Source organism: Equus quagga, chromosome 11 (assembly GCF_021613505.1).
Source record: "Equus quagga isolate Etosha38 chromosome 11, UCLA_HA_Equagga_1.0, whole genome shotgun sequence".
Taxonomy (NCBI): domain Eukaryota; kingdom Metazoa; phylum Chordata; class Mammalia; order Perissodactyla; family Equidae; genus Equus; species Equus quagga.
Window position 1 is genome coordinate 46,733,065 of NC_060277.1, and position 23,487 is coordinate 46,756,551.

Consider the following 23,487-nt stretch of genomic DNA (forward strand, 5'->3'; position numbering starts at 1 on the left):
CGCCGTGATTGGCCGGGGGGCGTGGCGCCGGGCCGGAAGCCACGCAGGGCCACGTCTGCGGGTCCGAGGGCGCAGTCCCGGGCCGGGCGCCGCCGCAAGGCAGCTGCTGCGCCGGGAGGTGAGCGGGCCCCGGGGCTGGGCGGCGGGCGGCTCGGGCCGGGCTGCAGGGCTGCGGCCGCCCCGCGGGCTGGCGGCCTGGCCCACGGCCGCGACGGCACTCCCTCCCGCCGCTGCGCCTCGGCAGCGGACGTGGGGCCGGCCGAGGGTCTCGCGCCGGGCGGTCGAGTCCCCGGCCTGGGCGGGGGCCTGGGGGCGAGAGCCGGGAAACGTGCGGCGGTCAGCGGGCTGGGAGGAGAGGGCAGCGAACCGGCTGTTGAAGACTGAATGGAGGGAGGGGGGCGACTCGTAACTTACTTAGAGTGGACACTGTTTGGATCTGGAAATAATAATAATAAAATCATTCGCATACTCACTGAAAGTAGTTTTAGGACCTAAAACGCATTAAAGGGTGGGAGCATTTTATCTTAGCTTTTTTTCTTTTAAAGAAGACTTTCTGAATTTAGCAGGACTGGTTTACGCCCTTATGAATAATCATGATGCATTACTGACTGGTCAGTTAATAAAATGTGTTCATGCTTGTGAAAGAGATTTGATCACTTTGGACCGAAATAAATTAGCTTGCTGAATGCCAGCTTTTTCCACCTGGCTAAGAGCGACCATTTTTCACCATTTCCTTTAACTTCTGTTCATTGAAGCAATGAAGGACAATAAAGAAAAGAAGATAGTGGGGCTAGTAGCTGTGGGACTGCTGCTCATCTCTGGGCTAATTGGGAATGGGACTGACCCGGGAAGTGAATAGTACATACAACTAAGTTGGCAACCCCAAGTTCTACTGAAAATGGACTATCCCAGAGAGGGAAGTGCTGCTAGAGGGCCAAGGGCTGATGTTTGTTTTTTTGAATTAAAGGTAAAAGGAAGATGTTGCTAGTTTCAGAGCTTAAGTTAGAAGGGGGTCCTGATTGTTCTGAAAATGGAAAAAATCCCGAAGCCAGCCGGTGGCTCAGGGGTTAAGTGTGCACGTTCTGCTTCGGCCGCCGGGGGTTCGCTGGTTCGGATCCCGGGTGTGGACATGGCACCGCTTGGCAAAAGCCATGCTGTGGTAGGCATCCCACATATAAAGCAGAGGAAGATGGGCATGGATGTTAGCTCAGGGCCACTCTTCCTCAGCAAAAAGAGGAGGATTGGCAGCAGATGTTAGCTCAGGGCTAATCTTCCTCAAAAAAAAAAAAAGGAAAAGTAAAAAAGAAAAATCTCTTGCAGAGTGTGTTAGGAGGTCCGGGCAGTCTTGGAGAGGAGGCTGTTGTCCTTTGTTTGCCTTTGGGAATATGTCTCTGTAGCCTGGGAGGAATAGCAAAAGAACCACACAGATTTCCCAGATATTTTGGATTCCTAGCCCAGTCGATTGAGAATATGATCTGAGGCCTCAGTCAGTCACCAGCTACCCATGTAAATTTAGGTTATTTAACTGAGCCCCAGGCTTAAGTGCTCCCATTTGTAAAATGAGGTGATCTTTGATCTCAGGAGTCTCTGAATCTGGGTGTAGAATCTTCATTTTAGTTGCGAGTGGACCATTTTCAGTTCGCCCTGGGTCCAGGAATAGCCCTGGAGCCAAAATGGGAGATGAGTTGGGGACACTCGGATTTTGGGCCTGAGTCTGCCCTGGAGCGGACAGTACAAGTGGGGCAGGATCTTCTGGGACCCATTCTGCCACTCTCTCTCAAACGTGCCGTACTTTGGGGGGGTTCAGAATGAGGCCAACCTATTAGTTTGGGGTGGCAGTTTTTGAAGCAAATGTCCTTGAAAGGTTTCTTATTATGCCTGAAAAATATTGCTTAATTTTGTAGACATGGATCCAGAGGCTGTTAGAAAACACTCAGCATTGCACGCCAAGCCCGATGGACTCGTTCTCCAATACGGGACTGCTGGATTTCGCACGAAAGCAGAACGTCTGGACCATGTCATGTTTCGCATGGGATTATTAGCTGTCCTGAGGTCTAAACAGACAAAGTCGACCATAGGAGTCATGGTAACAGCGTCGCATAACCCTGAGGTAACGCCCTCAGTGCTCCGATAAGGCAGCTTTATTTACCACCTCAGACCGTAGTGTCTGAGCAGTTTGACCCAAAGTACAAATTCTGATTCTAGGACTGTGCTTTCTCGTGGTTAGGTGCCTTTGGATTTGCAACGACTTTTTCTTAATGAGTGGTCATTTAGGTCATGACTCTTTAGAGGGTGTGGAGAGAATGAAATGAGGCTGTCATTTTTTGGAGACTGTCCATATTAGAGAAATAACAGAATGTCCTTCCAAGTTGGTGGTTTTGAGACAGCGTCAGTAATAAGAAGCGTTGCCTCTGTTGATTGAGCAGAGATGGAGATTGGAGGCAGAGTTGGGGAAAGGGCAAACTTTTGAAACGATAGCACATTTTGAAAATTTTCAGACAAGTTTTCTGTAGCTAGGAGTAGTTTCCTGGTATGAATGAACAGCCAAACAAGTGGCTTCAGGGATCCAAAAGTGAGCTTTGGGCAGGATATTGACGACCATCATAGTGTTCGTGACAATTAAGTTTTTAATCAAGGTATTCCTTTTTTTTTTTTCCCTTTTTCTCCCCAAAGCCCCCCTGTACATAGTTGTATATTCTTAGTTGTGGGTCCTTCTAGTTGTGGCATGTGGGACGCTGCCTCACCGTGGCTTGATGAGTGGTACCTGTCCGTGCCCAGGATTCGAACTGACGAAACACTGGGCTGCCTGCAGCGGAGCGCCCTAACTTAACCACTCGGCCATGGTTAAGGCCGGCCCCCAAGGTATTCCTTTTGATGTAGTTTAGCTGTTTCATTCTGTACCGCCCGTGGCTCACTACTCCGTGGTTTGGAAACGATGCTTCTGTGTGGTTACTAGGGTGTGAGATTTTTGCCTTTGTAGGTAAATCAGCAGCAAGGTAAAGCTGTGAGGTCGGTGAAGGATTGTACCTCCTCTTCCCCCTGAACAGGAGAACAGTCCCTGTCTGGCTTCTGACCAGGGAGTGCTGTCACTGTGTCAGTGTCCACATCGCTGTGACTGGTCCATGACTTGTTGGCAGAACCCCACATTTATTGCTAGTTCCAGAACCACTGCTTAAAACAATCCTGAGCTGTTTCCTTCAGTTGACATTCACTCTGAATGACACTCTTTCTTTCCATAAACATGAGCAGAACAAAATTAGGGGTCAGTTTTCAGCTTCTTTGCCACCCGCTGGTTGACACACTGGCTGTGTGTTCTTAGAGTCCAGAGTCCTAGCGACAAGGATCTCTAGGTGCCCTCCGTCTGCTCCAATTGTCCCCTTGTCAGTTAATGGATGGCGATTGCACAGATGACAGCCTTTTAACAAAGCTGCTGTCGCATAGCCGCTGTTGGGTTTAAGCGTCAGATAGACTTGATGTTTTAATATCAGCACTGACACTGATTAGCTGTATGAACATAGGCACAGTACCTGCTCTGAATCTCCGTTTTCTCAAAGTTAGACTGGAGTGATGAGATTGTCGCTTACATTGGCTCGTGTGTCCTGAGGATTTTCCGAGGTCATGTATCCCAAACACCTTGTCTCTGGTGCCTGGCATGCAGTAGTGGTCGCCAGTGGAGCTGTTCAACCAGCACTGTCTTCTTTAGGGGGAAAAACAACTTGAGTTTACTTCCTCAGCTCGCCCTCATGGGTATGCACAGATGGCTTATTGTTGGTTTTTCTTTTAAGGAAGACAATGGTGTAAAATTGGTCGATCCTTTGGGTGAAATGTTGGCACCATCCTGGGAGGAACATGCTACCTGTTTGGCAAACGCTGAGGAACGAGATGTGTGGAGGGTGTTGATGGACATCAGCGAGAAGGCAGCCGTGAACCTGCAGCAAGAGGCCTTCGTAGTGATTGGCAGAGACACCAGGTGACCGTCAGAGTTATGGTGGAAGCGGCGTTGGGGACTCAGTCTAGATGATGGCAGCGGAAGAATTGAGTGGACATGCCCCGGCCTGTTTAGTAGGATGCAGGAGCCCAGTCACTCCTGCAGCTTGGGTTTGGGTGTCCACACCCCAACTCTAACCTCGCGATAGGATTTGAGCAGCTTACGGAACCCTTTGCAGCTTCCGTTTGCTCATCTCGAAACTGTTGATGATAAGGCCTAGCAAGGGTTTTTGTGAGGATTGCATGAACTAATGTACACAAAATACCTATTTCCTGGCACAAGAGAAGCACTAAAAAGTGTCTCCTATTCCCTTACTTCTATAGGTTTACTTTTCCTGTATACAGTGAGAACACGTGATTTTAACTCCTTATTTTTAGAGATTTACTTTATAATCTGTGTTATTGTTGGTTCATATAGTTAATATTTTCCTATGCTGGACTTCACTGGAAACATTAACAGTCGGTGTCATTTCTACATATTTGTCTTATTTGTCACCTTTTGCTTTCCTTTACAAAAAGATATTTTTTTAAAAGATATAAAAAAGGGGTGCTTTGAAACAGAAGCATTCTCTTTTTCTTAATATCTGGTTTTAGCTAGAGATTCTTTCTAAAGGAAATTTCTGCTCAGTCTCCTAATGGCTTGGACTGGTGTTTTACCCTTGACATGGTACCAGAGGGACTTCAAGGTGCCGCTGATCAAGGATTTATAAGTAGCAGAAATAGCCAAGTGACGTATGTTCTGAAGCAAATTATTATCCCACAGTAAAGCCGCCCCGCATGTATTTGCCTCTTACTTATTAACTAAGTCAAATGATACAGAACATCTTTTTCTACAAGGCAGTTATATAATGATCTGCTTTATTTTCAGTTAGATAGGTAAGTAATTGGTTCTGACTTAAAATGAAAAATAGGTTTTATATCCCTGGGGGTTTGGGGCCCGGTACTGGATTGCGCACACTATGCATTCAGTATTTATTGTTACTGTTCTCAGGCAGTGTATATGCTATTTCGGTCAAACGTGGGAAGGTATTTGGATATGGTGTAACTAGTGTATCCCTGAGATCTGTTTTCTAAATTCATTTAAAAGCCAAAATCTTTCGAAGAAACACATTGTGAAAGGCTACTGGAAAATGCTTATACTCTATCTGTATTATCTTTTCAGAATTCAGACTTGACAGATTTCAGTTCAAATACAATAAACTTATTATTCGAACATTTGTAACACACAGTTCCTCATTTGCTTTCACAACTAGCAGCTCTTGGTTTCAGGACAGGATGTACTGTTTTCTTCTGTTTCTTTCGTAGGCCCAGCAGTGAGAGACTGTCCCAGTCTGTGATAGATGGCGTGACTGTTTTAGGAGGTCAATTTCATGGTATGTACTTATCCTGAGTCGTAAATTAAATTAATCTTAAAAGTTTTTTTAAATTACAAAAGTAGTACATGTTTATTTTATAAAAGTTTGAAAATACTGATAAAAAAGGTTTTAAAAAATGCACTTCTAGATATAAAATACTAGCTATTTATATTTAAATTAAAGAAATTTTTGTGGGCATGCATATTTTGTTTTACCAATAGGAGATTATGTGTAGGAAACGCTGATGCTGAACAACTCCCTTCAGTTTAGTGAGGCTGCATTTCCTCATATAAACACCCTTGAAATTACTTGATGATGTGCATTCTGGGGCGCTTTTGTGCTCAGGTGTTCCCTGGTAACTGAGTGTGTGTGGAATCGGCTGTTACCTGTCAAATAGTGATGGAAAACATCTTTGGCCTACTTGTAATCACCATTTTAAGTTTTGACAGGTGGTTTTTCCTATTTTCTCAAATGAAGAAGAATAAATGCAACAAAACATAGGCTAGAATCCTCTTCTCACCTCAGTCATGTCCCTTGTGACCGCAATGGCTCCACTGTGCTGGGAGGTGAATTTTCCTAGTGTCACATCTTTCTTATTTAAAAGTATCTTCTCTTGACCTTTGCCACCCTCCTTTCCAGCTCCTGTGCATTCCCTCCCTTCACGGTTAGTCTGGCCTCTTCCAGCAGTTCAGAGGCTTGTTCTCTGCTTGCTCCTCTAGGCATGAGGCGGCCTCCCGCAGGCAAGCCTCCATCCTTGCCCCTCCAGTGACACGTCTGCCCGACCCTCTGAATTCTCATTGCCACATCCAGTGGCTGCTCTGAACTGAGTGTGCGCTTAAGCTGCAGGGACCCTGTGGGCCTCTTGACACAGCTGGCACAGTGTTCCCTGGCATGCACTTTTCTGGGGAGAGGATTCGTAGCTTGGGCAGAGACTCAACGGGATCCTTTCAGGATTTATATTTGAGTGTTTTTATTTCAGTTGATGACTTGGTGGCTCTCCACGCTGTGGCCTCCCCTTCCTATCTTTACGCTTCTGCTGCCTTCACTGTTGTTCCTTGCTGCTTCTCTGCGGACTCCTCTTCTGCCTGTCTTGATCTGGGCATTCCTTGCCTCTCTCGTTCTGCATGATTTGTGAGTGATCGTCTTTCCTCCCATAGCTCTGGCCACGTGTATTCCTTCATTCATTCATTAGCTCATGAAATTTTTGACTACCTGCCGTGTACAGCGCTCCGGAAGTCTATTTCACTGTCTATCACAACTCATAGTAAGAAACCCACTTAGTATCGTGACGTGTGTATGTGTCCTTGTGTGTATAACTGAAACAGAAGTTTCAATAGACAATACCAATTTTACACAACATGCATTCATCTGCTTCATTAAAAACGCAGAAATGCTGGTTGTGTCTCCCTAAGTAGGTTCCAGGACCGCTGAGAGGCAGTCTGTAAGGCACTGGTCCGAGTGATGTCTGCACTTAGGTGGCCTGCAGGCCTTTACTCCAGCTTCACCCTGCCCAAACTGCGTTCTTTCTGCCATCCCTGGAATGCTTAACCTTTTTAGCGCTGCCAGTCTGTCTCTACAGCCATTACTTTTCTAGTGTTGTAGTCTGGAAAAATTTGAGAGTGGCTTTTTTTTTAAACTTTTCCCTTATTGCTGTCTTCAGCTTAATGTATTTCAGGAAGTGAAAGGTTAACATAGCTGCTGCACAGGAGGATGGGGGCAGCTGGGGGAAGGTAAGGTTAGGGAGGGAGGCAGGGTCCAGAGCATTCCAAGCCTTCTAGGTCATGGTAAGGGTTTGAGTTTTTTTCCAAATGCAGCGGGACTCCATTGAAGGATTTTATGCATGAAATATTATCGTATTTTCATTTTAAGGCGGTCACTCTGGCTGTGTTTTAGAGAGAACAGGGAGGTTATAAGAAAGGAAAAGAGACCAGCTAGGAGACTGTGCAGTAGTTCATGCAAGAGTGGTGATAGAGAGAGAAATGGAAAACCTGGAATTGGTACCAAATTCAAAGGATTTTGTGATAAGTGTTGAGGACAGAGCTGGGAAGAGTGGTTTCTGGGTCAATCAGTGGAATAGGTGGTGATGCTTTTTTTTTTTTTTTGATTAAGATTATGATAGATTACAACCTTCTGAGATTTCAGTTGTACGTTATTGTCAGTCATGTTGTGGGTACACCACTTCACCCTTTGTGCCCTCCCCCGACCCCCCCTTTTCCCTGGTAACCACCCATCAGTTCTCCTTGTCTGTATGTTAACTTCCACCTATGAGTGGAGTCATACAGAGTTCGTCTTTCTCTGTCTGGCTTATTTCGCTTAACATGATACCCTCAAGATCCATCCATGTCGATGCGAATGGGACGATTTTGTCCTTTTTTATGGCTGAGTAGTATTCCATTGTGTATATATACCTTATCTTCTTTATCCAATCATCAGTTGCTGGACACTTAGGTTGGTTCCATGTCTTGGCTATTGTAAATAATGCTGCGATGAACATAGGGGTGCATGGGACTCTTGGAATTGCTGATTTCAGGTTCTTAGGATAGATACCCAGTAGTGGGATGGCTGGGTTGTAAGGTATTTGTATTTTTAACTTTTTGAGAAATCTCCCTACTGTTTTCCACAGTGGCTGCACCAGTTTGCATTCCCACCAACAGTGAATTAGGGTTCCTTTTTCTCCACAACCTCTCCAACATTTGTCACTCTTGGTTTTGGATATTTTTGCCGATCTAATGGGTGTAAGGTGATATCTTAGTGTAGTTTTGATTTGCATTTTCCTAATGATTAGTGATGATGAGCATCTTTTCATGTGTCTATTGGCCATCCGTATATCTTCTTTGGAGAAATGTCTGTTCATGTCCCCTGCCCACTTTTTGATTGGGTTGTTTGTTTTTTTGTTGTTGAGCTGTGTGAGTTCTTTATATATTATGGAGATTATGGGGGGGTGATGCTTTTTATTGAGTAACTGTATATGATTGTCATTAAGTAAATGTTTATTTGGTGATATTGATTACAAAATCCTTTGTTCTGTCTTTCAGGATGTCCTTTGGAATATCATTTTCCTCTCCTTATACACCTCCATTAAGCTGGTCTAAGCTCTTACCCACCTTTTTGAGCTCCTCCACCTCCTCCCTTCTAATCCTTATACAGAGCCAAAGTTGCTGTCATAACATACCATTTCCACTGTATAACTGCAGGCTTGAAAACTTAAAGTGACTTTTTGCCTCCAGTCCAAACTCGTCTGCTTGACCGTAAAGACCACTGATGGATTTAGTCATCTGAATATTTATTGGGTATTGGTCCATCTCCGCTGTCTGTTTCTCCTGAATCTTGCTCATGGTGCCTTTCTCATGTGTTGAGCTATTGACTGTAAGCCGTTTGTTTTTCTTGGAAAGTTATTTGTGGGACATTTTTGAGGTTCACAGTGAAGGTCCATTTCTCTGGCAGTTTAGTATTTGGTTCTGCTGGGTGCCTGGGGTTACAACCTGGCTGGTGGATGACAAGGTTCTTTTGGACTCTGTGGTTATGTGAACTTGGGCTGGAGATCTGTGGGATGCCTCTCCTTGTGGTGACAGCTCTCAGGGCTAGGTTTTCCCCCTCTTCTCTGCTCAGTGCCAAGTCAGCCCTCCTGGGGTGGGCACCTGGGGAAGACTCACTTCTCACTCACCCTTGCACTGAAGGATAGTCCTTTGGGGCTTCAGCTTCATGAGGACCTTGTCTGCCACTGGGTTTCCCATCTTAGACTAGCATGGACTTTTTGCACTGAAAACCATAGCTCTGTTTCTAGTTTCAAGAAATGCACTCAGAGCAAAACTGGTGTCCTTTAGCTTCAATCTCGGAGTTCCTCTCTTCAAATACATTTTGGCCAAATTCCTCTATAACTTGTTGGCACTGCAATTCTTTTTAACGAATTCCTTTCTTCTGAATTACATAGTTTGCAATGTTACTGGAAATAGATCTCAATTATTAGTTTTCTGTATTGCTCTATTTTTACATTGTTACCTGTCTATACTAAATGATTGCTTTTTGCTGTCAATAGGGGTTCATATTTCTTTTAGAATTGAGTATGTATCGATTCTGTGTTTTTTCCACCACCACCAGTTAAGTCAATTCTGTCTCTGTCTACCTAGAGGTAAGGTCAGATCCCACGGGTTAAGGGCTCAGTCCCACAAGACTTGCTCACCGCACCCCCCCAACCCCCGCCCTGCTTCAGATGCTTATCACCTGGGGCTTCTGACAACTTCCTTCTGAGTTCAATTACCATGCTAGAGTGGCTTACAGAACTCAGAGAAACATTTTACTTTCTACATTACTGGTTTATTAAAAAGATGTAACTCAGGAACAGCCAGATGGAAGAGATGCATAGGGCAAGGTATGTGGGAAGGGGCATGGAGCTTCTGTGACCTCTGGGCACGCCTTTCTCCTCAATCTCTACATATCCACCAACCTGGAACCCTGTCCTTTTTGATTTTTATGGAGACTTCATTACATAGGCATGGTTGATGACATCATTGGCCGTTGGTGTTTGATTTCAATCTCTAGCCCCACTCCTCTCCCCTCCCTGGAGTTGAGGGGGAGTAAGGTAGGGGATGACTGAAAATTCCCTCTGTAATCACAAGGTTGGTTCCCTGGCAACCAGCCCCATCCCTGGGTTACCCAGGGGTATTTCTAAAGTCACCTCATTAATGTAACAAGACACCTTTATTGCTCTCAGGCTTGGGAAATTCCAGGTGTGTAGAAGCTCTGCCATGAATGGGGACAAAGACCAAATATATATTTCTTATTATAAATCACAATATGACATGCAGTTGTATTGATTCCAGTGGATATTTGTGCATATGTCTGGATAATTTGAAAGTTAGCGTTTTTATGTTTTCTGAGATGTCTTTTCTTAAAGAGGATTTGTCACTCTGAAATCCATACTGTATAAATCCATTTAAACTTTTTTTCTTTATTAAGAAACGTAAATTGCTTTTTGTATTTCTCTGCCAGATTACGGCTTGTTAACCACGCCCCAGCTGCACTACATGGTGTACTGTCGAAACAGCAGTGGCCGGTATGGAGAGGCCACCATAGACGGTTACTACCAGAAACTCTCCACGGCCTTTGTGGAGCTCACCAAACAGGTGAACGTCTCTTGAATGGTTAGAGTTGAAGCAAATGAGTGAAATAACATCAGTTGAACAATTTATTGTAATCAGATAGTTTGTCACTCCTCCTCCTCCTTTTTCGCAAAATGCGGCTGATCTCCTTTTTCTTTGTAGGGCTCCAGGAGGTCTGGCCCTTGTGTGGTGCTAACTGTGTGTTGGCATTTACTTGGCAAGGCAGTGCTGCCTTCTGACATCGCTGGGGGAGAGGACGCGTCGTGGTCTTGTGGTTATCATAAGCGCTGGCTCAGGGAGTTTGCTCGGAGAGTTAGTGTAGGTGCTGTTCGCGTCTCACTTGAGGCGTCTGCTGTTGAGAAGGCTTGTCTTCCAGGTATCAAACAGTATCCAAAAAAAGGTGTTTTAAAATTTTACTTTGGTTTTACAGTTTTCATCTGAATGTGTGTACCCTTTAGTTTCTTGAGTTAAAATAGATGAGTTAACTGAAGTAAAGGAAGATGTTTACATATGCATATATATGCTTTATGCTTCAGTTTTCCTTTTATAACTTGAAATCTTTCTTCCATGTCTTTTCCTTTTAAGGCTTTCTGCGGTGGAAATGAATATCGATCCCTTAAGGTTGACTGTGCAAATGGCGTGGGGGCCCTGAAGCTGAGAGAAATGGAGCCCTACTTCTCCCAGGGACTGTCCGTGCAGCTGTTTAATGACGGGACGAAAGGGAAACTCAATCATTTATGCGGGGCCGACTTTGTGAAAAGTCATCAGAGACCTCCACAGGGTATGTAAAAAATGTGTTTTTAGAGCTCTTTGAAACCAATCTCATGTACAAACAGGTGGCCTGGTGAGTTAGGAGTCCTGTGGCTAGTACTGGCTCTGGCACTTTTAGACATCTGGACATCTTCCCACTCGTCAGTGCCACTCAAAATATGGTCTCCTCTCTTTGTCTGTAAGTCACACAGCTCCTCACAGTGTCCAGGAGATCGGGTGGGGAGATCAAAATTAGGAATTGGTGTTCTAGGGCACTGGTTCTCAGACTTGAGCGTGCATCAGAATCGCCTGGAGGGGTGGTTAGCGCGCAGGTCTGATCTGTAGGTCTGGACTCGGACAGGAATTTGCATTTCTATCAAGTGCCCAAGCTTAGTTGCTGGTGCTGGTCTGGGGATGACACTTTGAGAATCACTGTCTCAGGGACAGCAATAGTAAGTAGCATTATTTCCACCTTGCCTGATTTAGACACACTGGAGATGGATTGCCACTCTGCTTAATGATAATTGTCTGGAAAGTCAGAGTTTCCACAGTGGGCAGGTCAGGAGGGAAGACCCTTTGTTATGTTGTAATTGTAGTCAGAGATGTTCTGTATTTAGCTGCACTGTCGATCCGAAATAGCCCGTGGCCAAACCTATCTTGCAGGTGTGTTTTGTTTTGTCTGCTGTCTGTGTGTCTGTATGTTTAATTGCATTAGTTGCCACCATTTAAAAATTACGTGATTTCACTTAAATATTGGAATCTCTGGCTTCTCTTTACTGAAATCAGAAAATGTCCATTCTCACATGGTGTTAATCGGCTGCGGTGGAGTAGCTCCGACCCCCTTCAGACAGGACATGTGTCCTTCAGAACACCACACCTCCTCCAGTTTCCTCTCGTTCATGTTATTCTGTCTCACTGTAGTAAGCATTTAAATTTTCAGTTTAATCAACCAGTTTGAGCTACTTTTCATTGAATTCCTTGTTTTGACCCTTACTTTGCTGACAGGTGAGTTCTGTGTCCCTCATCTGTCCCTTCACTAAATCGTGGGCTCTTCCTCTCCTGCTAGGCACGGGGGCTGCAGCAGGAACAAAACCATAGGCCTCGCTTTCCTAAAGCCTGCCTGGGCCCACAGTCAACCTCCTATTCATATGCCACTCAAATGCCTGTCACTTCTTAGTTGCCTCATATTGATTTGTCAGTCTGCTGCTGTCAGGGCTAAGGAACAGAAACATTTTCCAATAAATTTGATGTGACAATGGCTGAGGTTTCGATAACTTTATGTAAATTACACAAGCCATTTATGTCACAGGTTGTAATTCTTTGCTCTTAATTACCGATGTTTCTCATTATTGATGATGTGAACAGATAAACATTACTTCTATCAATTATATCAAAGCACATAGCTCATCTATTGCTGATTATTTTTTTATGTACAGGACACCGTGGTACAAGGTAAATTGCGTTCCAAAATACCTGTACTGTGTGGGAAACTGTCTTGCCAAACTTTTATACAATGGAACATTATTTTATATCCCTCCAGCATAGATGGATTTTGAATGCTCCTTTTTCAGTTAGCTCTGAAAGAATTTATCCTGTAAAAACTACAATAAACTTGTGTACTATTTAAAGATGAAGACATTGGTTTTTACTTAGAAGGGTAATTTTAAACACCTCTTGAAAAATCACAGTGGACGTGCTTACATGTAACACATAAGGCCACTTGTGATCATACTTTAGTGCAAAATTTTTCCCTTGTAACTAGTGTAAGAGAAAAACCTGAAACTTTTTATATTGAGTTTTAGTCCCATTTCTTAGACTGAGGTGCACTTTAAATTATTCTGTGTGGTAGGAATGGAAATGAAGTCCAATGAAAGATGCTGTTCCTTTGATGGAGATGCAGACAGAATTGTTTACTACTACAGTGACGCCGATGGCCACTTTCATCTCATAGATGGAGACAAGATAGCAACACTCATTAGCAGTTTCCTTAAAGAGCTCCTGGTGGAGGTATGGTGGGCAGATTGAGGCCCTTTAAAACAAGACTTACCGGTGAAATGATTCTGTATCAAACAGTCATTTGAATGTCTCAAAGGCCACAATTTATGGGAAGTTCCTTACATTTGTGGCCAGAAAATAGGGAAAAAAGTGGTAATTCCAATCCTTTCAACATTGGGGCCCCAGTTTTGGAACCTGAAGGTACTCTTTTCTTCCTGAGAGTGGGAAAGTTTTATGATTTGAGGCTTTATGAAGTTTTGATTTCTTCATAACTCACACTTTAATGAGTTCCCCTGTCACTGCCCAGAGCCTCAAGTTTAAACAGAAAGGCTCATCCTCTGAGAGACTGATGTCCTGTGATCGTGGTAAGCTCAGTACGTGGGAGAGAGTTGTTCTGTTCTGCTCCTTTGGAAATCTCGGGCTACCCTCAAATATAGGATGTAATGGGAAGTAATCATTATAATCTGGAAGAGGTATACTTAAGAATTCAGTAAATTCTTTTATTAAAAAACTAAAGAGGTGAAGATCAAGAAACCACAGACTTCTTTGCAGAAAGATTCCTTTTTGCTTTATATAATGCTCAGAAGTATTTTAGCTTTTTTTCTGGCATACGCATAAATTTTCAGTGAGTCATTTATTGGGTAAACTAAGGCACAGCTGAACTGGCTGATGATTTTGTCATCCTTTAGAACTCTCAGTATAGGTTTGCTTTTTCAGGGTCTTTAATTTTGATAGCAAGATAATTATCATTGTTTTTGTCTAGATTGGAGAAAGTTTGAATATTGGTGTTGTACAAACTGCATATGCAAATGGAAGTTCAACACGGTATCTTGAAGAAGTTATGAAGGTATCGAACCATTTCCGTTTTCTGGTAGCTTCTTAATAATCATATTCTATTGTAAGAGGTTTCTGTGAGGAAAATAATGCCCTCATCAAAGTGAATAGGTTGTAGTGCATGAAGGTGAGCTCTTGTCTATTTAAGGGTAAAAAGAAATCAAAAATAAGAAACAAATTAAAAAAAAAAATTGTCCTTGATGCAAAAAGGGAGACACTTTCCCCCTTCCTTGTCTTAGAGCATTTATTTTATGAGACTTGTAAATTCCTTCTCTGCCCCTTTGTAATGAATGTGAATCTTTTTAAAGGCCTAATAAGCCAGTCTGACTGCTCAGGAATGTTGTCCCTCAGGGCCTGGAGTCACCTCTTTCAAATGTAAACATCAGGGAACATAGCATCCCTGTCTCCCAGTCTCCTGAGAGTTTCACTTAGTTACAGCTTGGAGCCGGACACCTAGCTGCTTGTCACAGAGCTAGGAGTTTTATTAGTCCTTTGGGTAAGGGCAGTTAGCTAACACTGATGGCCACCCCAGTTATCACGGAAATTTGGGACAAACTGTGTGACAAATGGTACTGTGAAGTCTTCTTGAGAAGTAGGCCTATTCAATAGGTATATGGACTATTGTCATGGGGTTTTGCAGTGGGAGAGAGACACTGGGCTCAACTCCTGATAAAACAAGGAAAAGTGGGGATTTTGAGGCCAGGGAGCAAGGTGTGGGGGAGCGGGGCAGTGGGTGGAAAATGATTGAGAGGAATCATCAGGGGTCAGGGAGGATTCTGGCTTAACCGACCTAACAGACTTTTGCTGAAGGCAGGCCTGGGTGATCAGATATTTCCCGGCATGGTACAGGAGAATGAGGACTTCCGTCAGATAGGGAGGGCAGGGCATTCTGGTTAAGCTGATTCAGCAAGATCCTAGCTAAAATTGGGCTCTCGGAGACATGCCCAAGGACAGGACCTGTTCAGGCTCAGAGGAGCCTGAAGTTTGGTCAAGGAGACAATCTTGGTCCCTAGTCATCTGTAGCTGTATAAAGGGTGAGATTTCTGTCTCTTAGCGGATTGCCTGTGATGTGCACCACAGCCTGGCTTAGTGCTTATTGATGCGGGGTCGGTGAGCCGAGGAGTTGAAAGAAAGATTTCTTGGACTCTCAAGGTCTGGCAGTAGTGCTCTTTTATTTAGAAAATAGTGTGGAATAGCATGGGGACAGGACCCAGGGGCAGTAAAGAGTTGCTGCTGCGAACATGAGTTGAGAGTAGGGCTAAATTTAAGGCACAGGTATGTGACTTATCTCTTTACAAGACAAAGGAAAGAATATGTAAAAAAGTTGTTAAAATGGTATCAGTGCGGGTAGGGTCTGGTTATTGGGTGGTCCTATAACTTTCAGATACGAATCAAACCAGATTAAGTAAATGGCAGAAGCCACTGCTTAAATGTTATCTTCAGCTAAAGACAAAGGAGGATGTTGGGGGGGGGAGTCAGTTACATGAGGTTGCCAGACAGTAAACAACTTAAGTCCTTGCCTTCCCCATTAAGAGTTTCCAGAGATAAGGCCATCCCGCCTTCCTCCTGGTGCAGAGAGGGGACACCCCCCACAGATGGAGACTTCCTTCACAAATGCAAATGTCTCTCATCAAAAGGCAAGCAAATTCCACTCCTCAGAGTCTCCTTCTCATCTGCAGTTTTTAAAATTAACCAGCCTAAAATCTTCATCACTTATTCAGTGATAAAACTGTTTTCTTACTTTTCTTCTGTGGAGAAATTTTCTGAGTTGACAGATCTTGTTTCTGATTATTTCCCTAACATCCACCAGACGACCATCTCTGAGTTACCTGCTCTGAGGCAGAGGGGTCATGGCCCAGATTGGGCTGTTTGTCTTCACTCTTTCTTACTAGCTAGTGTAATATTTTCCAACTTTTGTGTATCCCTTTTCAAATTCCTGCATTTTACTCTTGTTGCCTTCCCATTCTTTGTAAAGCAGGAATGGCAGTCAGCTCGCGGCAGTTCTGGATGGGTGCAGTGAGTGCAGCCGGTGGACAGGACTAGGAAGAGTGTGCCTGGACCACATGGGCCAGCTGCTGTCACCTGTAGTGAGATTCTTCAAGAGAAGCGGAAAATCTGAATTTTCATGTGGATTTCCTGCTTTTTAAGTCTTGGCACCTGCTTCAGAATTTAAAAGAAATAGTGGGTAGGCAAAATAAAACACATCTGGAGGCTGCTAGTCTGTGGCAGTGACAACTGTCTGGTCACAGAAAACTCACTCAAGGGACTCTGTGTGGGGCCCACTTGGCTGCCTCTCACAGGGATTCTCAGTACTTGGGTTATTGTTTTAGTATTTTCTTATTTTCTGTCTTAAAAATTTCTTATAGGTAAGATACCCTGTTTAAGGAACTGAATACATCGGAAACTTCCTTCTCGACCCACTCTCTTACGGATTACCTATCTGTAGCCCTAGCCACCCCGAGGTCTCCTCAGTGCCATCAGCTGCCCATCTTACCTGATCCTGACCTCTCGTCTGCACTGCTGCTGTCAGTCTTTCTTAACCATCCTTCTCTCTCAGATCCGTCCGAGACTTCCGCTACCCACTGCTGCTAGCCCACCCGCCGGTTCTTACGGGGTTAGTCCTAGACACCTCCTGCCTGATCCTGTCTTTTAACCTTCTAAGCCAGGGGTTAGCAAACAGTGGCCTGTGGGCCAAACCCAGCCTGCCACCTGTTTATAAATAGTTTTACTGCAATACAGCCACACTCCTTTGTTTTCTAGCTGCTTTTGCATCAGTGGCAGATAGAGCAGTTGTGACAGGGACCATATGCTTGCAAAGCCTAAAATATTATCTGGCTCTTTATAGTCAAATCTTGCAGACACCTACTCTAAGCCATTCTCCACACCGTAGCTAAACTGAACTTTCTGAAACAATTAGATCACTTCACTCCCCAACTTGTAATCTTTATCTTATAAGAGGGCCCTCATCTTCGCTGCCTCATAGTAACATTTACCTCTTTGTATTTTAATTGCTTGTCTTCCTCACTAGACTGAGCTCCAGATTTTGTTCCCTGTTGTATCCCTGGGATAGTAAGTACACGATATTTGCCGATTGAATAACTGCTCTTGTGTTTCTTTAAATGTGTGTTATAGGTACCTGTCTATTGTACTAAAACGGGTGTAAAACATTTGCACCATAAGGCTCAAGAGTTCGACGTTGGGGTTTATTTTGAAGCAAATGGGCACGGCACAGTAAGTTCTCTTAAACAATTATAACTGGCTTTAGCTGGCACTTTTTTTAATGAGAATCCTCTATCTGGGTAGTAATAGGTAATATTCTACTTTGAAATGATTGGGATGGTGGTAGAATAAGATTATTTGGTTAACTGAATATATTCTTATGTGTTGTGAAACGGTGGCTCTCTTAGAGTGTAATGATCTTTGAACGTGAAGTGATAATACTAATTTGTTCTTATGACAGTTTCTTAAAAAAATACGCAGTTGTTAATTTTCTTCCAGTAAGCAGATTGTTTGTACATCATTTAAAATATTTTCCTTCAACTGGCCTTAGGTGGTAAAAGGAAAGTTCAGTAGCTGTGGTGAATTGAAAAGTGTTGGAAAGCTTGAGAATTAAATTATAAACAATTGGAAATGAGTTTAAAGTAACTAGCAATACACATATAAAATTAATGGCTCTCTTTGCAGATCGAATGTTTAAATTTTTTTTGAGATAATTCACATACCATAAAATTCACCATTTTAAAGCATATTAAGTGGCTTTTAGTATATTTATAAGGTTCAGGATTTTAAAAAGTTTTTATACCTCACCCCATTTCAGAAATGGATTTAAAGTTGCCAACAGAAAATGTTATCTAGGTCAGATAATTTTCCTTATTAATTTAAAATTGGCTTCTAGAGGCCATGAATCTAAGAAGAAAAATAAAAATTTCTTAGGAGATACAATTAAAATATAACTTCAGTAATCTAATTAATGCAGGGGTTGGTAAATGATTTTAAAGGGCAGATAGGAAATATTTTAGGCTTCGCAGGCCGTCAGGTCTCCTGCAGCTGGTCAGCTCTGCTGGGGCAGGGAAAGTGAACGGGGATGGCTGTGTTCTGGTCAGACCGGCGACCAGCCTGCACCCCGCAGTTTCCCAACAAACCTGTATTTCCTCCATTGACTGAGCATAGTGTGCCGCTAGTCCTCAGTATTGGGCCTCTCGGGAACTAAAATCATGGGCAAGGCATTTCAGAATTACAGGCATCTGGAGGAACCTGACATATACTGTAGTAAATATCCATGGCACTCTTTGCCATTTGATAAATATGATGAACCCTCCTTCTACTTTTGGCTAGCTTACTTATATCCTTAAAAATTTTAGGACAAGAAAACTGTACTAGTTGCAATGAACTATGTTCTTCAGAGTAAAACGGATACAGACAGGCTTAAGGAATGTGCTTGCACAGACCTGATGTAGCTGGCTGAGAGGCAGACAAACTGAGCTCATCATGTACATTACCTTTGCCAAGGTGGTATTTTGTAGTCAGCTCTTTAAATTTTGATAAGCAGTTTTATAGTCTATAAAGGATTTTTCCCCCCGGTAGTATTTTTTGGGTTCTGATTTGATCTTATGTTAATTTCATACATCCTGGGTCAGCCATTATTTTTCCCTCAGTTTCTCCAGATGCATTGAGAATTTCAAGTGGTTTAACTAGGATAATAGTCCTTAGACTGGGGCATGGATAGTGTTTGTGATTTTGTATGCTGTCATTGCAGGTCCTGTTTAGTAAAGCTGCTGAAATGAAGATAAAACAACTAGCGAAAGAATTAGAAGATAAGAAAAGGAAAGCTGCTCAGATGCTTGCAAATGTTATTGACTTGTTTAACCAGGTCAGAACTGGTTCCTTTTGCTGTATTCAGAAGGTGCACAGAGGCTCGTGCGCTGTATAAAGTTAGCGTGGAGAAGTCCCGGCGGCTTCCTTGCAACAGTGGTTTATGCAGTTAAGATTCACATGGCAAAGCACTGACGAACACTCACGTGCTTCCCTCCTCCCCCATTTTATGATGAGAAATTTCAAGTGTAATGAGGAGTTTCCACCTAGAGGCAACAGGTTCAGTTACTGAGCGTACACATGTGGGTCAGTGGCAGTGCAGAGTATGGCAGTGGCAGAGCAAGCAAAGTCTGGGACAGGGAAAAGTGGTGGAATTCACGTTTGAGCGTCTTCCACATATTGGGCACTTACCCCATCGTGTAATCCTTGCAGTAACACAGGGAGAGGGGTTATTATAAATGAAGAAACAGAGGGCTTAGAGCTACTAAGTGGCAGAGTAGGACTGCAACTTCAGCTGTGTCTTACACCAAAGCTCCTATTTCTCCACTACACATGATGCCTTCCATCGGGATGGTATAATCTCAAAAGGGACCTAGTAATAAAGAAAGATTTGAGTCATAGAATGTTAATGCTGAAACCTTAAGAGTAATTCAGTACAGTCTAATTTTATAGATGAGGAAGATGAAAGGCAAGTTTCTCAAGAGCTAGTTTTAATATTTTTTTGTATACCTTTCATTGTTGTCTTCCACAGACATCTTTATCTTTCCCTCAGTATTGTTCATATTTATCCGCACACTCCAGTGAATAATGCTGCTTGCAGGTAGGAGGAAGCACAGGATACTGTGATTGGTTTTCTAAGAGAGCATTCATATGCAAGCTTCGCTTGTATTACAGTGGTTTCTTCCATTGTGTGTCCCTATCTATCTCGTAGGCCGCTGGTGATGCTATTTCTGACATGCTGGTGATTGAGGCAATCTTGGCTCTGAAGGGCCTGACTGTACAAGAGTGGGATGCTCTCTACACGGATCTTCCAAACAGACAGCTCAAAGTTAAGGTGTGAGCGAGATTTTAAAATTACTTCTTTTCTGATAAATAACTAGCTAAAACCCATTATCTCAAATCTCTATATAGAAATATTTCCCAAGTGTGTCATCTTTCATTCTATACATACATACTGCACAGAATATAATGCCTTACATCATCTAACTGTATTGTCTCTCATCTTTAGAAAGTATGGAACAGCTCTTAACTATTCTATTATTTGAGAAGTATTTGGTTTCCAACTTTATTATAAATAATGATATGTATCACTTTTTTAAAAAAAGATTTTATTATGGAAAATTCAAAATAGATATAGATGTAGAGAGAACAAAATAACGAACCCCTATGTACACAGCTTCAACAGATTTCAACTATTGCCCTACGCCTTCGCCCATATTATTTTGAAGCAAATCCCACATAGCCTATCATTTTAAGTTAAAATATTTCCTTTGCATTATTCTTGGTTCACAAGAGTATTTCCTGAGGTTAGGTGCTGAGCAATAGAATCTTTAGGCTCAAAGGGAGAATTTTTTAAAGGCAATTCAAATAAATGCTAATTTATTTCTATACAATACCAGTTTACACATTCATCAACAGAATTTGTGAAGACAATTAGAGATATTAAAGCCAGAATTCACAGAAATGGCTGCTGATTGTTCAGATCAGCTTTTGGCATATTTAGGAGAGTCTTACATAAACAGGTTGCCACTTATCCTTTTTCTGCTTCTTTTGGTGAGGAAGGTTAGTTCTGAGTGAACATCTGTGCCAGTCCTCCTCTTTTTTCTGCTGAGGAAGATTAGCCCTGAGGTAACATCTGTGCCAGTCTTCCTTCACTTTATATGTGGGTCGCTGCCACAGCATAGCTGACGAGTAGTGTAGGTCCACGCCTGGGATCCGAACCTTCACTGCCGAAGTGGAGCGTGCCAAACCACCATTAGGCCACAGGGCCAGCCCCTATCCTCTTTTTTTAAATACCTAAGGTTATTTGCTCACTGACTAAGTCCTACAATATTTACTGGCCATTATTTTAGTGGTAACTATAAGACAGAAGGAAAATGTTACCTCTGTTTGATAAAGGTAATTCTTTATAGACTGAAGAAACAGAAGCTATACAAATGAACTTAATAACCTTGATTTTGACAGAAATAAAAATGATAGAATTGTAGTGCAGTTTCACTTTATGCTTAATCTGGTACCTTGCTATCTCCGTCTTGTACAGTTGTGCACCACAAAATGACGTTTCGGGTCACTGACGGACCGCTTATACGATGGTGGTCCCATGAGATTAGTACCACGTAGCCTAGGTGTGTGGTAGGCTATACCAATCTAGGTTTGTGTTCTATGATGTTCGCACAATGACGAAACGGCCTAATGATGCATCTCAGACTGTATCCCTGTCATTAAGTGATGTATGACTGTACTTTGTGGTCCAGTAAGCTGAAATGTAAGTCTGTTAATATTCAATGAGATGGCTGTAATCTTATGGCAGGAATTATGTTGAACAGGTTAAATGCCTGAATAATAGTAACAGGTACGAAATGCTTGTGCATAGGTTGCAGACAGGCAAGTTATTAGCACCACTGATGCTGAAAGACAAGCAGTGACACCCCCAGGACTACAGGAGGCAATCAATGACCTGGTGAAGAAGTACAAGCTTTCGCGGGCTTTTGTTCGACCCTCTGGTACTGAAGATGTTGTCCGAGTCTATGCGGAAGCAGACTCGCAAGTAAGCTGGGACAGTGCTGGTGAGAAAGTGGGCAGCGAGAGGCTGACAACAGAGGTAGCGGGAGGGGGAGGAGGAGAGAAAGGAAAACTATTTTAATAGTGTTGGAATCTGATAATTAAGGATTTAATGTCTTTGAGATTTGCTTATGGAGCCTTTTAGGTTCACATTAAGACTACAAAGTTATTTTCATCAGTAGTAGTTATATAGTTGAACAAAATTAGACCCGTTTAGTTTATTTCCCCAAATGTTCTTGATTCATTCTAGACTTCTTGAAAGGGTCATATTTCTAACTGTGGCATGAATAACTAATAGATACTTACTGTGACATATGTTAAGCTTATGCAGCCTAAAGTAGATTATCCTTTTTTTCTCCTTTAAAAACTTAATCCTGTTGTTTTATGAGAACAACTAGATTTGAGTTCCATTTCTAAATCAGCTGGTACCAACATCCATGCTTTTTGAAATTCATCTTTGAATCTGGACTCTTGATTTTTTTCAAAATATTTCCCTCCTTTAAATGATAGCCTTGCTCTGTGCCTCTACTGTTTTCCTGATAGGTCAAGACTTTGTGGTCTGGATTTTTATAATTTTCCTTCTCCACGCACTCTTCTCCATCATCTCATACCCTTGATAAAAGCGTCTGCACAGCTGAGGCAAAGTAGAGTGGGTTGAAAGGGGCTCAGAAGGAGAAATCTACAATTAATTTATGTGGTAGCTGACCGCTTTTTGGCAGAAGCTTGGGCCATTTGAGAATACAGTGAATAAATATCCCTGTGGATGAGGCGAGGAAAACAGGGGCCTTGAGAGTTACTTACTCTTAGGCTAATTGTGGTCTTCTTCTGGCCTTTAAGGACTATTGAATTTATTCAGAGTTTTGGAATGATAACTAATTGTATAATCTGATTTTATTAACTAAGAACTTACCTGATTTGGAAGAATTTGACTTATTTTCCATTTATTTAAGGTTCTTGGAATTTGTTACTGAAAGATGAAAAAAAGGGAAAGTTTTCATGTGAATATGTTAGTGAAACAAAATCAGGAAGCTCCCTCCTCTTCCCTCAGAGTTGCAGGTAACCTGGCAGATGCTGTGTCTTTCTCATCTCATCTTTACTGTACCTCGCAGGAAAGTGCAGACAGCCTTGCCCATGAAGTGAGCTTGGCAGTGTTTCAGCTGGCTGGAGGAGTTGGAGAATGACCCCATCCAGGGTTCTGAAGATGACTGTTATATTCTTGAAAAACTGGATTTAAAAATTTTTATACAAAACAAGAATACTGCCGTTATTGTGACAAGTTTAAACACATTTATAATCATGTTTATGATGCACTGTACTGGATTGTTTCTAGATTTGATTGTTTTTCTCAAACACTACCAGAATAATTCTTTAAAAATAGGTAAGCCTTATATTTGTTAAATTCAGTTTTTTAAAAATGAAACTTACCTCTGATTTCAGTCTCACTAATGTAAAATTTTGGGGCTTAAGTATATGATTCAATCATTAACTTTATAATATACATAGAGAAAAATCCATGAGGGCTGCTGGAAAATTAAATCTTATTTATTACCAACTCCTTTGGATGTCTTTTCTCTCACTGTTGCCTAACCAAGCTGTCATTTTGCAGTATTCACCATTGTTGACACAAACGGGGAGGGGGGAGAAGACCTTATGCAACCAATTTTTCCACAGCAGAGTCTTCAGAGCGATTCTGAAGTGACTTACCTCTTGGATTGACATCACTAGGAACTGAGAGGTGTGAACACAGAGGCCGTACATCTCCCCTGTCCTCAGGTTGAGATGCTCCTCCTACACTTAGAGGATGCATGGCCCAGGCTCAATTGCTCGTTACTCCTCTTAGGGAAGGTGTGTGGGAGAAAACTGTAATACATCAC

General features: G+C 42.6%; 1 protein-coding gene across 4 annotated transcripts; it reads left to right on the plus strand.

Moving 5' to 3' along the window:
* The first annotated feature begins 39 nt into the window (after nucleotides 1–39).
* PGM3 (phosphoglucomutase 3) lies at nucleotides 40–23,451 on the plus strand. Of its 4 annotated transcripts, none has more exons than XM_046674725.1 (13): nucleotides 40–118; nucleotides 1,905–2,110; nucleotides 3,786–3,970; nucleotides 5,293–5,360; nucleotides 10,332–10,465; nucleotides 11,027–11,222; nucleotides 13,041–13,198; nucleotides 13,950–14,033; nucleotides 17,153–17,251; nucleotides 18,777–18,890; nucleotides 19,764–19,886; nucleotides 21,426–21,618; nucleotides 22,723–23,451. In XM_046674725.1, the coding sequence occupies exons 2-13, from the start codon at nucleotides 1,907–1,909 to the stop codon at nucleotides 22,746–22,748; spliced, it is 1,584 nt and encodes a 527-aa protein (XP_046530681.1). In that variant the 5' UTR covers nucleotides 40–118; nucleotides 1,905–1,906; the 3' UTR covers nucleotides 22,749–23,451. The 4 variants fall into 4 exon arrangements, with proteins under 4 accessions (XP_046530681.1, XP_046530680.1, XP_046530683.1 ...); XM_046674724.1 differs by having other exon boundaries at nucleotides 21,426–21,599; XM_046674727.1 differs by lacking the exon at nucleotides 40–118 and having other exon boundaries at nucleotides 1,975–2,110; nucleotides 3,790–3,970; nucleotides 21,426–21,599.
* Nucleotides 23,452–23,487: the final 36 nt, after the last annotated feature.